This window comes from Camelus dromedarius, chromosome 10 (assembly GCF_036321535.1).
Source record: "Camelus dromedarius isolate mCamDro1 chromosome 10, mCamDro1.pat, whole genome shotgun sequence".
Lineage (NCBI taxonomy): Eukaryota > Metazoa > Chordata > Mammalia > Artiodactyla > Camelidae > Camelus > Camelus dromedarius.
The window spans coordinates 55,673,292-55,687,080 of NC_087445.1; the positions used below are offsets into that span (position 1 = coordinate 55,673,292).

General features: G+C 48.1%; 1 protein-coding gene across 9 annotated transcripts in view; it reads left to right on the forward strand.

Annotated features, from left to right (window-relative positions):
* The window catches only part of ZNF462 (zinc finger protein 462), a 132,011-nt gene that overhangs the window by 91,956 nt on the left and 26,266 nt on the right, over positions 1-13,789 (forward strand). For all 9 annotated transcript variants that reach the window (XR_010382769.1, XM_064490379.1, XM_064490373.1 and 6 more), the window contains exons 8-9: positions 6,683-6,950; positions 8,842-8,978. Coding sequence is in view for 8 of the 9 variants with exons in the window: in XM_064490379.1 (XP_064346449.1) it covers positions 6,683-6,950; positions 8,842-8,978 (405 nt within the window). In the remaining variant the exon portion in view is untranslated. The remainder of the gene's footprint in view (positions 1-6,682; positions 6,951-8,841; positions 8,979-13,789) is intronic.

A 13,789-nucleotide genomic window follows, 5' to 3' on the forward strand; every position in this document is an offset into this window, starting at 1 on the left:
AGAACTTGAAAGTGTCGGGTGTAATAAGATCAGGATGATAATCATGATGTGTGTGTGTGTGTGTGTGTGTGTGTGTGTGTGTTGGCAAAGCACAGAGGAGAGCAGGGTTCTGTCTGGTTTGTTGGGGGAAATCTTCAGAGAGTAGGTGACATTTCTGCTGGGTTTTGAAGGATGGGTGGGAGTTCACTAGGCAAGAAGAAGAGGAAGAGCACCAGGGTAGCCCTCGATCAAGGACTCCCAAAGATGAAATACGTAGAATGTGCAAGGAATCGGGAATTGGCTAAAGGTGAGACTGGAAATACAGGCTGAGACCAGACTGCAAATCTTATGTACCAAACTAAGGAATAGACTTTATCCTGGAGCACTGGGGCACAATCATATCATAATGGTGTAAGTTATATATGTTATATGCCGATGACAGGTATGCTGGCCAAACTAGAGTACCAACTCGGAGGCTGTTAAGAGTTGTCTGTATGGAATACGGGGGCCTGGGTGAACAATGGGAAAGGAAGGCGGGGACCTGGAGAGGAGGTTGATTGGAGGTGAGTCATGATGTGTCTCTGGGACATGGTGCCTGGTGAAATGTGCTGCCACAGGAAACGCCTGACAGACTGACGGAGGAATCTCACAGCCTGAGCTTGAACGAAGCGGTGAGCCGTTCCCCAACATCGGGAACACCAAAGGAGACGAGCGGGCAGAGATGGGGTCCATTTGCAGCGTGTTGAGTTTGAGTCCATCAGACATAAAGTTTTTCAGCTTTAGAGGAAGACTCAGATCCTGTCGAAGCTCAGTGATAAGCAGGAGGATTCTGTCTCATCCCACAGATCCTTGGGTCACTATCACCTATGTGGAAATACTTGGACTATTTTTGCCCTTTGCCTAAGTTTATTAGCCATTGTAGGAGAGAAGTTGATGTCATTCCAAAAGCTTCCTGCCTTTTAACTAAAGTACGTCTTTAGCCACTCTCTTGTCATTGTTGGTGTGCTTTTCTCAAATTTTCTAGAAATAATGGGGTATATTTCCAGCATATTTGGGTTCTAGCCTTCAGCCCCCATACTTTGGATATTTTCAATATTTGTTGTTAAATTATCTACAGGTAATATTATATTTCTGATTTCTTACACTACTCACTTTTAGTTGCTAAATCCCCCGCTTTTCTGGAGAAAATGACAATCTATGCATTATTGTGAACTTTCTGTGCTATTTTGGAACTGGAAGATTTCAAATCCTTCCTTACGCAATCTACCACACCCTCTGATGTACATATTTTTCTGCTCAGACTCATCCCCTGATCTTCATTTCTTTTTCCTGTAGGAATTAAGTCACTTTGGTTTTTCATTGTGATAAGAACGCAGTGTTTAATTTCTATTTATGATGTAAGGTGGCGGGTGGTGAACTGAACATTTAGGCATCTCCGTGTCTGGTGTTGATCTCATTAGTTAACACACAGGCTCGTGCTGATTACATTTATTAATGGAACTCAAGGTTCCCTGGACATCCTCCATCCACTCTCTCACTTCCACATCATCAGTCACCAAGTACTGCTGGCTTTGTCTTCTCCGCTAGGTCTTTAGAGATAGGCGCCTCTTTAAGACTTTTTTTTTTTTTTTTGCAGTGTATCACAGTTTTTTTTAAATTTTCTATTTCTAAAAAAAAATTTTCTTTTTTTTTTTGTGGTGGGGGGGATTAGATTTATTTACTTATTTATTCTTTAATGGAGGTACTGGAGATTGAACCCAGGGCCTTGTGCATGCTAAGCCAGTGCTCTACCACTGGGCTATCCCCGCCCCGTCAGTTATTTACATGTAGGTCTGACACAGTTGCCGAAGGGCAGGGCCCATGTCCTCCTATCCCAGGACAGGGTCTCCCATTGGCTTAAATGCTCAACAGATGTTTGCTGAATGAATGGAGGTAATTTAACCATTTGCCCCCCTGGCCACCTGCCCAAAATCCTTTTGTCTTTTCTTTTCTCCCCGGACTTACCCTGATCGCAGAGCCTCTCCCCCAAGTCTGCAGGAAAATCTAGCTCAGATATCATTCAGTGGGGTTGCTGGCACCAAGGGACTTTCCACCTTCACTCTCACCCTCTCTGTGGATGGAGCAGCAGAAAATTGAGACTTGATCCTCCTGGATAGCTCCCTCTCTGGGTCACTCAGCGCAGAAGGGGGCTGCCCTGCACAGCCCCCCCCCCCCCAGTTTCCTGCCCAGTTGCTTCGAACTCTTCTGCGTGTCTTCCCTAATCTTGCAGTAGTTAAACTCTCCTGTTACTATTCATTTGTTCTCTTCGCCTCTTTTACTCCTTCGGTCCGCGGAGCACGCTTGTTCAGTGTGGAGCAGACCTGTGTTTTCGTAACCACCGGCTACTCTGCTGTCTCCCCTGTGAGATCTGCGCACCCAGAAGGCACCCCTCACACTGGCTTTGACTCCGAGTCCCTGGAGCCTACACGCGGCCTGGCACTAAGAGGTGCTGACCAAGTGTGTGTAGAATGAGAACGTTCAGGAGGGCTTCATGCCGTCGTGTATCATTGTTCTCCCAGAGTTCACTTATCTGTCGTTTGCTGTAAAATCAGATTTCCTGCGATTGTTTCTGGGCTGGCTAATTTCTGGAGAAAAAAGAAAAAGAAAAAAAAAAACCTGTGAACTGATGCTTACCTGGCTTTGGCTGGTATCCTGGGGAGGTGGAATGGGAGGCAGAAATTTCCTATTTCTCCAGGAACAGGACTGAATGAGAGGGGTAGGAGGGCTCCTCTGGAACTCCCTCTCCCTGGTGGGAGCCCTGAACTGTCCAAGAGCCACCCAAATGCGCCCATCTCCCATCTGCATTCGCATAGCCTTCCTGTCCCCTGTGACAAACCTTAGCATCTTGTTATTTGCAAGTAACTGATCAAGCGTCTAACTAAAGCCAAGTGGGCGGCACGTATCCCGTTCTCCGTATTTGCAGTGCTTACCTGTGCGGCACGTTTGTGGAATCGTCTCCTGTGTGGTCCCCTTTTTGTTGTTGTTTTTATAAAGCATTTTGAAATTGTGGATATTCTTTTTCTTTCCCAGGAATCTTTGTTGATGATTTTTTCCCCATTCGATCTGAAATGATTATTTTAGTGTTTTCTTCTGTATCCAGTGTAATGGTATTTTCTCTCTGTTATCATTTCTATCGGTTCTGCTGTTACGTTCTCAACTATTTCAGCCTTTCTGTCACCTTCGCTCTCTCCTCTCTGCTGTGAGTTTATTGCCGATGGAACACTCAGATGTCCTTTTCTTGTTCTTCTGGCTTGCATCACGGGACCCCAGAGGTCAGCCCATTGAGTACAGATGCCTAAAAGACGAGACTCAGATTTTAGAGTCAGACAGATCTCTGTGCAGAGCCCACCTCTGCCTCCTGGCCCACCATTCTCAGCCTCAGCTACCCCGTTGGCAAAATGTGGATGAGCACCGACACCGTACACTGCAGTCGTGAGAATTCATTGCTGCCTGTTCAACAACTTCCAAACCCATGCAGAGAAGTGCTGTGACCATCCGCGCTGAAGTTCTAGGGTGATCCTGCCTTTACAAAATCATTCTCTTATTACACACAATTTACAAACATAGTGATGTATAACTTTATTTCATGGCTGCAGTTATAAATCATAGTTTAATTTCCAAAACTTTGCACAGATACAAAGTCCCAAGTCAGAGAATGACACTCTTTTCTTAGAATACACGTCTCGGGGATGGGTTAGGAATGGATGGACCAACACCCTCTTTGCTGCTGGTTCCATTGTAGGTCCTCTTGGCCACACACATGGTAAGGATGTAACTTGTGTGACCCACCGTCTGGCACCGAGTTTCCCTCTGGAGTCACACCCCTGTGTTTCAGCTGCCGTACATCCCCGTGGCCGCAAGTCACGCTGTCCAAGCACAGAAGGGTTTGACTTTCCTTACGCTTGGAATGAAAGAAAATAGTCTTAATGATGATTTTTAACTTATGTGACATGTCCTTCACCGCTGACAATCTGTTTGTCTTTCTAACCTGGGCACCAAACCTCCCTCTTCTGCTCGTCTGGCTATGCCTCGTGAGCAAACTGGGATTTTATGTAGCTCAGCAAGTGGGCTTTTTTCGGATCGGTGGAATCATACACACTCATGGCTTTGTCGCTTCAGTGCCCGAGGTGCTAAAATCGTGCATTATTCACAAACTCCACGTGAGAGAGAGGAAGAGTGTGTCTTGGCATCAGAGAGGAAAAGAACACTCAGAAGACCCAAAAAGTCGTAATGCGGGCATTATTACAGATGGATCCTGAGCAATGGGCTTGGCTTATTTTTGTAAGTAGATCGGTCCATCTGATTTGACCCAGGAGAAAAAGGGATTTTGTGACCCAGATTCATACAGCTGTTCTTTGCACACTGCCGTTTCGAGAAGCGCGGTGGGCTTTCCTTTCTTCGGATGTTTTCCCCACGACGTTTTGCATTTTTATTCCTTCCAGTTTCAGATCACATAGACACACTGGTGTTAAAACTTAGACTTTGTGTTTTTGCGATGGATGGACCATAGAGCCTAGAAACAAGAAAAATGTGTTAAGTCAAAGGAGACTCACGTCCCTTGGGGGAGCCATGCATGTGTGAGGTCGGGGGTGGCGGAAGGTAGGGGGACATGTCCCTGGCTTATCATCTGATTGGGAGCCACTTTGCAATTTTGTCATAAGGGATTGAAGCTGTCAGGTGCCTTGTGTCCAAGGTGACGACCAGCATCCGTGCCAACCTTTGCGACTCACTGAGACGAGTGTGGGTCCTGGAGGGAGCTGTGGCTGCTTAGTGAGAAATGGTTGGTTCCTTTGTTTTGGTCTCGGGGTAGGTTTGTGGACCTGACTTTGGCCTCATTGGTCACAGGATTTCTATCCTGCAGAGCTAAGGGCAAACCAGGACCAGCAGTGCCGAGAGGCCAGGGCTGATCAGGGTACCGGCGTGGCCCTGCCAACCCCGTGGCTCAAGTCCCTGTTAACAAGCCAGGCGGGCAGAGCACACTCTATGCTTCATTGTGTGTGTGGTTTTAAGCAGAAACTAGTCTTGAGAGCTTACACAGAAAACATCTCGAACAATCCATGAAATGGTAAACAAACCTGCTATTGAAGGAGAGAATGAGAAGTTGACAGTCGTGTTATTGTGATCCTGAGTGGGTTCATCAGCGAGGGTCGCGGAATAAAGAAAACGGAGATAAAGGGACTCGGGTGAAATGAATTCAGTTGTGTCATTCCTTTCTTCCTTTGTCTTCAGTTTACACCTGGTAATGAACCCATGGGGGCTCAGAGACATTGTTCAAGTTTTCCTTTTGTTTTATTTGTGTGTGTGTGGCAGGTTTGTTTACAATTTCCAAAGGGGTTTTTTCTCAATCCTGAGGAATACGAATTGAGGAGGGGGAGGAGGGAGACAAGAAGGGAAGGGATTTCAGTATTTTGAAGACAGGAGGTGGCCCCACAAGAAAGGAGGCGCTGCTCTGTTTCTGTTTTGCTTTTCAAAGAGGCCGACGGGATGGATGGTACTAGTTTCATCAAATGTGGGTTTTACAGAGCTTCTCCGTGTCCTGCCTGGGGGAATCATGCTTTGGAAAATTAAGTGTCCATCAAATCAGGAGGAGGCTGGTACCGTTTCTGTCCCGTTTTCCCCCCTGCTTTTTGAAAGGCTTAAGAAAAGAGCCCTTTGTTTTCATTTCAAGGAAAGTTACACTGAAATTCATCTGTGTGGGATTCACAGACTCCATTTGTGTCATTCATGGGCAGCCGTAGGTTTTACAGGACGATGTTGGCGAATTCCTAACCTGGACGTTCAGAGCAGCGTGTTGGCAAGAGGTTCAAGATCTTTCTTTTACTTTCTCTCCTCTTTAAAAAAATTTTTTAAGAATTATTATTAAAAGAAGAAACAGATTTTCCCACCCTCCCTGTCTACATCTGATTTCTCCACCACATGCCACCGGAGCTTCTCAGCCTTAAGATTTGTGCCTGTCCCTTCCGAGCTTTTCCTCCAAATTGCAAACTTTCAAATACCTTTCAGGGAAACTTGTTTGGAATTTCATTTTCGTGGGATTTATGAATAAATCTCCATCTTAATGCTGACTAAGCTTTAAACAGCCATTCCTGGAGCACACTCTTGGATTTTTATATTTTAAAATTTAAATCGTTTGACAGTGAAGGCATAAAACATTTTTATATTTGTGAGTGCCATGTGCTTGAGCATTTCTGTTAAAGACTTTTTTTTTTTTTTTTTTGGTTGGCTTGAATAATTCTGGGCTGCCAAGGAGAAGATACTATTCCATCTTCTACTTCCTCTCTCGTGGAGACGCCTGTGTACATTATGTGGGTTTATTTATCTCACCTACAGGGACGGGTGTTCTGTGGCAGCCTGTTGCCCCACTGCAGTTTCCTTTAAAAAACAGTTTACTTTCTTCCTTCACTTTGAAACCTTTAACCTCAGAATTTTATTTTTAAATGCTGTGAGCCCTCAAAGTCAGATTAAAAGATGTGACACTTCCTCCCTACCTGCCTTTCCCCAGAGATGTGCTGTAGAATGTGAATGAAGATGAAAGCTGGGATCAGAGCCGACCCCTTTAAAAAAAAAAAAAAAAAAAACTCAAAACTAATGTCAGGGGTTCTCAGGCGTCAAACCTCCACCGTGTTCTCCGTGTCTGGTGTCATTTTCCCTCCTCTGTCCACAGACTCATCCTACTCCGAGCCTCCAGATGTTCAGCAGCAGTTGAACCACTATCAGTCCGCTGCCCTGGCGAGAAACAACAGCCGTGTTAGCCCCGTGCCTCTTTCTGGGGCTTCAGGGGGCGCTGAGCAGAAAACCGAAGCTGTTCTTCACTGCGAATTCTGTGAATTCTCCTCTGGCTACATCCAGAGCATCCGGCGCCATTACAGGGACAAGCATGGTGGGAAGAAGCTCTTCAAGTGCAAAGACTGCTCCTTTTACACAGGCTTTAAGTAAGTGGCGTGAAGAACAAACAGCCTTGAGAAACAAGGTGGCTGCGCCTGCTCCGCCCCTCACCACACCCTTCCCTTACACTCCCCTATCCGTCGCTCAAGGGAGGCCCTGCTCATGGGATGATGCAGTCATAGGGTCCAGTCTTCACCAGCAGAGGCTAGTTTCAGAAAACGGCTTTTGGGGTTTGTGGAAGGGAAGGAGAGCTGTATCAGAACAAATGAGTTTGAAAATCAGAGCAAATGGGCACCAGAGGAGTATGAGATCCCAGCAGAGGGTTTCCCTGACCCGGTACATGAAGCAGTGAGTGTTTCCCCTTTAGAGAACTATCCCTCCCTCGCCCCAGCCCCTGCCTTTTACTTTGTCTTTGAAAACAAAACAAAGTCAAAGTCAAGAGAGCACACCCAGCAGTAGTGATGCCCCTGCTACCCTTGTAGAGAATTCTTATTCCTTAAGCCCATACTATTGAAAGACCCAAAGAACCGAGACTTCACACTGGGAGGACTAAACTTGAACACTCATAGAGACGTTGTCCCCCATCTAGAAAGAGATCTGAAGCCACCTTGTCTCCTGTGTGTGACAAAGAATGGAGGGCTTCCTGATTTTTAATCTAAACTCCTGTGATTTAATCTCATCCTGTGAGATACCATTTAGGCTCATGGTTATGAGTGTGGAATGTGGAGCCTGACTGCCTGGGTTTGAATCCCAACTTTGCCACTTCCTTGCTGTGTGACTTTGGACAAGTTACTAAGCCTCTCTGTGTCTCTGGTTCCTCATCTGTAAAATAAAGATGATAATAGTATCTATCTTGTAGGGCTTTTGTGAGGAGTAAATGAACCATAAGTGAAGCCATAAAATGCTTAGCATAGTGCTGGGCACAAAGGGAACACTAATAAATGTTACTGTATCATAGATAGAAAGCTATTGTAATACTATAAGATTAGGTGCTATATTCCAGATACAGAACTGTTTTCATTTGCTCCTGTTGCAGTTGGCCTGAGCCTCGGTCACTGCGGTGCTGCATACAGATTCCACACAGAGAGGCTGGTGAGAGTAGGCTTCGTGCCCAAAAGAAAATGTGAACTGATAGAAAAACAAGTCTCTTTTCCACCAACATCTTAGTTGCTGGGATTTGGTGGAAACTGTGTTAGATCTCCGACTATTCACGTGCTTCAGCTGTTTTTCAGATAAATATGTATATGACCTTAGAACTGGGAGGCGTCTAGAAGGACCCAGATAACAAGGGCCCGCCGACAGGTGTACGTGTTTCCCCAGAGAGAAGCACGTGGGTTATTAAAATGGGGACCTTGCCCGTTCAACTCTTGGTTTCATTCATTTTTATGAGACATCTGAGGCTTTGCAAATTTGGAAGTTCTGAAGAGGATGGAGGGGGAGGCAGTGGTACCCTCTGCCTTCGAGCTGGTACAGCGGCGTTTACATGATTGTCAGCCATCCTGTCTTCCTCACCAACCTGTCCTCCCCCATACCTGGGAAGAGTCACGGGGGCAGTTGGTGGGGCGTCCCGGCTTGTTTAAAAGAGCCCTTCTCCTTCCGAGTGCGATGAGAAATATATTCTTGTAGGGGTTTTGTTTTCTGTTTTTGATAGGCAACTTCTGGTTTTCAAGAATAAAGTGGAGGAGTCTGTCTCTTCCTTTTCAAACTTGGCCCTGAACCCAGACAAGTAGCAAACTTTCCAAAAAGAGGTTCCCACTGTGTTACAGTGCTCAGTTAGTGCCCGAGTGGCCGAGGAACTCGGGGTCAGCAAACACGATGAACGGCCGTGGTTTTGGTCCCTGGGACTGGGGCGTCTCTGCAGTAGGGTTGCCGGCCACAGGGGTGTGAGTGAGATGATCTTTGTCACACTCATCGCCTCTCTCCCCACCTCTCTCCCAGATCTGCTTTTACTATGCACGTGGAAGCCGGGCATTCAGCGGTCCCGGAGGAGGGCCCCAAAGATCTTCGCTGTCCTCTCTGCCTCTATCACACCAAATACAAACGCAACATGATTGACCACATCGTGCTGCACCGAGGTAACCATCCTAGATCATTCTTCTTGGGGCGCAGGGGGAGGGTGGCACAGGGGGCGTCTCAGGGAAGCCGTCTCGGGGTGGCAGCTGCACCCTTGCCCTGGGCCCTCACTCCTCACCTCTCCCTGCAAGAAATTATAGCGATCCATCCCAGTGGCAGCCAGCAGGGTAAAAACGTCTTCCCACTGAGAGGGTTTCCTCCCCCTGAGGGAGGCAGAGGTGACGGATTCTGCAGTGAACACCTCTGCAGGGCTTCCCAGCGTGAGGCATTTTTGGTCTGTGAATCCTCTGTTATCACGACCTTGCTGAGGAAGGAGTGAATGAGAAACAGAGTGGGTGGGTGAAGACGCGTAAAAGGCGAAGAGCAGTGGGGTTGTCAGCTGTTCCTCGAAGGAAGGCCAAGATGATTTCCAAAGCAGGATGTGGAATTTCCCTTGAAATGGATGGAGAGAGAAAAATTCTCAGAACGAAAAGTGACCTGATAAATATTAGAAAACCCATAGGCTGTGGGCTAAAACTCTGGTTTTAAAGTCTCCTGCCTTTAACCTCTCGTCCGTAAAAAGAGATGTCGGCGATGCCTCTGAGATGGCATGTGAAGTGTCTGGTGTGTTCCATGTGGAGGCATGCTGGGTGTTCCAAGAATGTTGCTTCCTTTGATAATCTGGGAGACGACTTCTAGGTACTTTCTGTTTTCCTTTGAGTTGCATTTACTGCTGGCCAATTAAAACACTGGTAAACAGGCCTCCTCTGCATTGGAAGGAAAAATATGTTTCTGTAAAAATGCCTTTGTCCGGAAGAGATTCAAGCCAGGGGTGGATGGAAAAAGATCACTTGGGTACCCGTTGCCAGTCTCTCTTGTTGCTTGCATCTCCTGACCTTTCCATCTCTTCTTCCTTCCCTCTGTCCGTCTGTCCCTCCTCCTCTTGCTCTTCCTGCCTGCCTTCCTTCTTTTGCCTCTAACCTGGGAAAGCCGTTCGGTATTTACCACATGCATCTCAAAAGCAGTGAGTGTCTTCTGCTGTCCTGCTGAGATGTCACTCATTCTGACATGCTGGATATTAGCATGGGGGCGCATTTTCAAAGTTTCCAGCATTTCCTGAGAGCCACTGCCTTTGGCCAGCGTGACATCTCACCCACATCGGCTGCAAACTGCGGGGAGACTCCACATCCAGCTCCCTCAGCCCTCCTCCTCCCCTGGCACGCCCCTGAGACGTGAGATGCCCACGGGTCGGGATGTCCATGTGGGAGGTTTAGGCCCAAGTCTTGGCCTGAGTGGTCCCTCCTGATGTCCCGCCTCAGTCACCTGGCTTCTGGTCCCCTGGCCTAGGTAGGGGTCAGGCACTCCAGGCCCCTCACTGCTTGGGGCAAGGCCATGAGTCGTGCAGCTGCCGAGCACCCAGAAAAATGAGACCTGACTTGGGCAGTGGGTTCCCTCTCTTTCCCATGTTGCTGCCTGGTGGGATCAGAGCCTTGATGCCTGATGAGCTCCATGACTTTCCCTCCCTGAGCTGAGAATTCAAGAAAGGGGAGGCAGAGAGGTATGAAACGCTTATGGCCTGGCACACAGCCTTGAACGTCACACCTGACACGGGGCCTCACACACGCCGTCCCGCACCTTCCAACCATGCTGGGAGGGGTGATACCCGTTCCTGTGGTCCTCTTTTATGTATATGAAGCTTGAAGCTGGAAAAAAACGACTTTTTCTTTGATTCAGTGGAGTTATTTGTGGTCATGTCACAAAGGATTTAAGACAGTCGTGCAGAACTGTGGGATTAAGAAACAAATGCAGAGATTGGGGCAAAGGCAGAACAAGGAGAAACCCGTTGAAAGTTCACTTGAAAGTTGGAGAAGGCTCCCCTGCACTTGGGGTGCTTGGTGTCTGCCGGGCATTTCTGGGCAGCTGGCCGCAGACTTGACCCTGGGACCCCCGCCTCCTGTGGGAGAGACAAAAACAGGACCAATTGGATTGAGAGCGTTTGCTGGACATTTGGAATTTTGTTCAGGAAATGTTCAGGAATCTGAGATGCTGGAACCCAGGAGGAGTTTCTCCAGTGGGTTCAGCCGAAGGGGACCATGTATGATGTAGGGAGTGTTGTCCCGGCCATAAATCCAGGGGTGAGTCCCGCGGGCCCGTGAGAGCTGAAGGAGTTTAACCAAAGTCACCCAGCCCGTGAGCAGGGAAGCTAGGAGCCAACCCTGGTCCCGGGGTCCCAGCACTGGCCTGTCACTGGTTACTTAGTCTCTTCTGTTTATTTATAGATTGTTTATATTAAAAGACGCATTGGAGCATATAAATACCGTCCTTGTCGGGGTCAGAAAGTGCACAGTCTGGAATGAATAGGAGCATTTGAGGACTGGTAGTAATGAAGGCAACGTTCAAGGCAGTAACATGGTTACTACTGCTGACTACTTACTAGGTAGCAGGTGCTGTACTGAGTGCTTTCCAATAAGTCATTTTATGGAATTTTCACAAAACCCTAAGTCGTGGGTCTTACCGTCATCCCTAATAACGGGGGCAAAAACAGGTTCAGAAGACTGAGCATCTTACCCAGGGCTACGTGACTAGTAAGTGACAAGCTGGGATCTGAACCCAGGCTTGCATGCCCCCCCAGCCCATGCCTTTATACCCAGCAGGCATCACTGTCTTGCCCTTGGGAAGGTGACTGGTGTCACTCCGTGGAGCGTTCTAGTGGCTGTGGCATCTGGGTCTGAGGACAGGATGATCTGGAGGCTGGAGGTCAGGGACGAGGACCGCTGAACCGCCGACGGCAGGATGCTGCAGGACAGCCGTGTCGGCCACATGCCCCTGGCCTGGCTTTGGCGTCCATCTCCCTCAGAACGGCAGCTCGGTGGGAAGCAGGTCTCGACAAGTCAAGAGACAGGGTTGGGTATCTGCCTTGAAGTAGGGGCTGGGCTCAAAGTAACAAGACTTGGCTCTTTCTGCACCTGGGCCCTCCTTACTCGGTGGATGGAGAAACAGCTTTGCTCTCTGGGGCCTGCGGTCCAAGATCTTTCAGAGACCTTCGTCAGTTAAAATGCTTGGAATGAAAGGCAAGAAAACCAACTTCTGAACTGGCCGTGAGACCCAGCTACTGTTTGCAAGAATAGCGTTTCCGTAGCTTTTTCTCCAGACAAATTGACAAATTTAAATGAGGAGGGGAAAGAGAATCCTTTTCACTCCCAGGAAGTCTGAATGAGAAGTGACTGTGGAGTAATGTTAGCCGTGGCAGACGACAGCACCCCGTTTGCCCGTGCATTCAGCAGACATCCATTATTTGCTCGTTACATGCCACGCCCAGCCGACTTCTTTGGATCAGATGGGGTATGTGAGACCCAAGGAGATGAAGGGGTGCATAAGTAGAGATAAGACCGTGAGTGGCAAGTGTCAAGGATGTTCACAGTGGCAGATACAGTTCTGTTTGGGGTAAGGAAAGTGCTGGAGGCGGGTGGCTTTCAGACTGAGCCACCGTAACGTTTCAACAGGCAGCGCAGACTTAAGGTGGGGTGTATTCGTTTTCTGGGGGACTTAACACAATAAAGATGTGTTCTCTTACCATCTGGGAGCCTGGGAGTTTGAAATCCAGCTGTTCGCAGGGCGGTGCTCCCTCTGAAGGCATGAGGGGAGAATCCTTCCTTGGCTCTTCTCAGCTTCTGGGGGCTCCCGACTTTCCTTGGTGCCCCTTTGCCTTGTAGCTGCCTCCCCCCAGTCTCTGCGTCTGTCCACACACGGCCTTCTGTTCTGAGTGTGTGTCCGTGCGCCCTCTCCTCTTCCCAAGACACCAGGTTTTATGCCCACCCTAACCCAGTATGACCTCATCTTGACTAACGACATCTGCAGAGACCCCGTGTCCCAACGAGGTCTGAGGGTCCTTTGTGGACAGACATTTCTGGGGGACACTTGTTGGTGGGGAGGAAAATTTTTAACAAATTTAGGAGAGTGGAAGCAAGATGTGTTGACAGAGGAGGCAGTTCAACTGTTCTGAACTGAATAGGAGGCAAGGTTGGAAAGGGATGTTCCGGCCGAATGAAGGAAGGCTTAGGTACCAACGCAGGAGTGGAACGTTACTCAGGAGACAGATGGGATGCTCGGGTGTGGAGGAGACACCGGGTGAATTCTAATTTAGCAAAGATTGAAGCCAGGGATTATAGACCCATGTCTCTGAGGAACTCTGAACTTAGGTCAGATCCACGTTGGGTGAGATTGGCCACAACTGGACCGGTTTAATCCTGGAACGCTGAAGCCGTGAGACCTCTGTTTCCAGGAGAAAGTTGGTGGTAGGACTTTTGGTGGGTTTTCTTTCCTGCAGCAAATACTTATAGAGCACCCAGCACAGGCTAGCAGTGTCTCAAGCCTGAGGGACACAGCCATGAAGAGGCAGGCAAGGTTTGCGCCCTGAAAGAGCTTGAACTTCCGTGGGAAGCGTGACAGTGCGCGAGGACATCATTAGTTTCAGGAGTCCCTTTCCATTAATTTTATCACCCCGGAAGCACAGTGCCTCCTGCACAGCTTTGCCTAGATGTACCTTGGATGCTTAGAATGGACCTGAAAAATCAGGCACGGATTAAATTACCGACACGAAACAATTTTGCCAAATATTGCTGTCATAGTCAGGGAGGTGTGTAATCACCGAGACTGCTCTCCAGCTGGCATATTCACTTAGTTTCTGTTTCCCAGCCTGTAGCCTCAACACAGAGACAAACGCTGAATTTATCTGACCCCTGCAGGTAGGTATCTTTTTGGAGCAGAACTCATCTCCCCTTATTGATCTGATCAGTATCATTTTTCTTGAGAAAAGAAAAAAAAAATCTGAGAC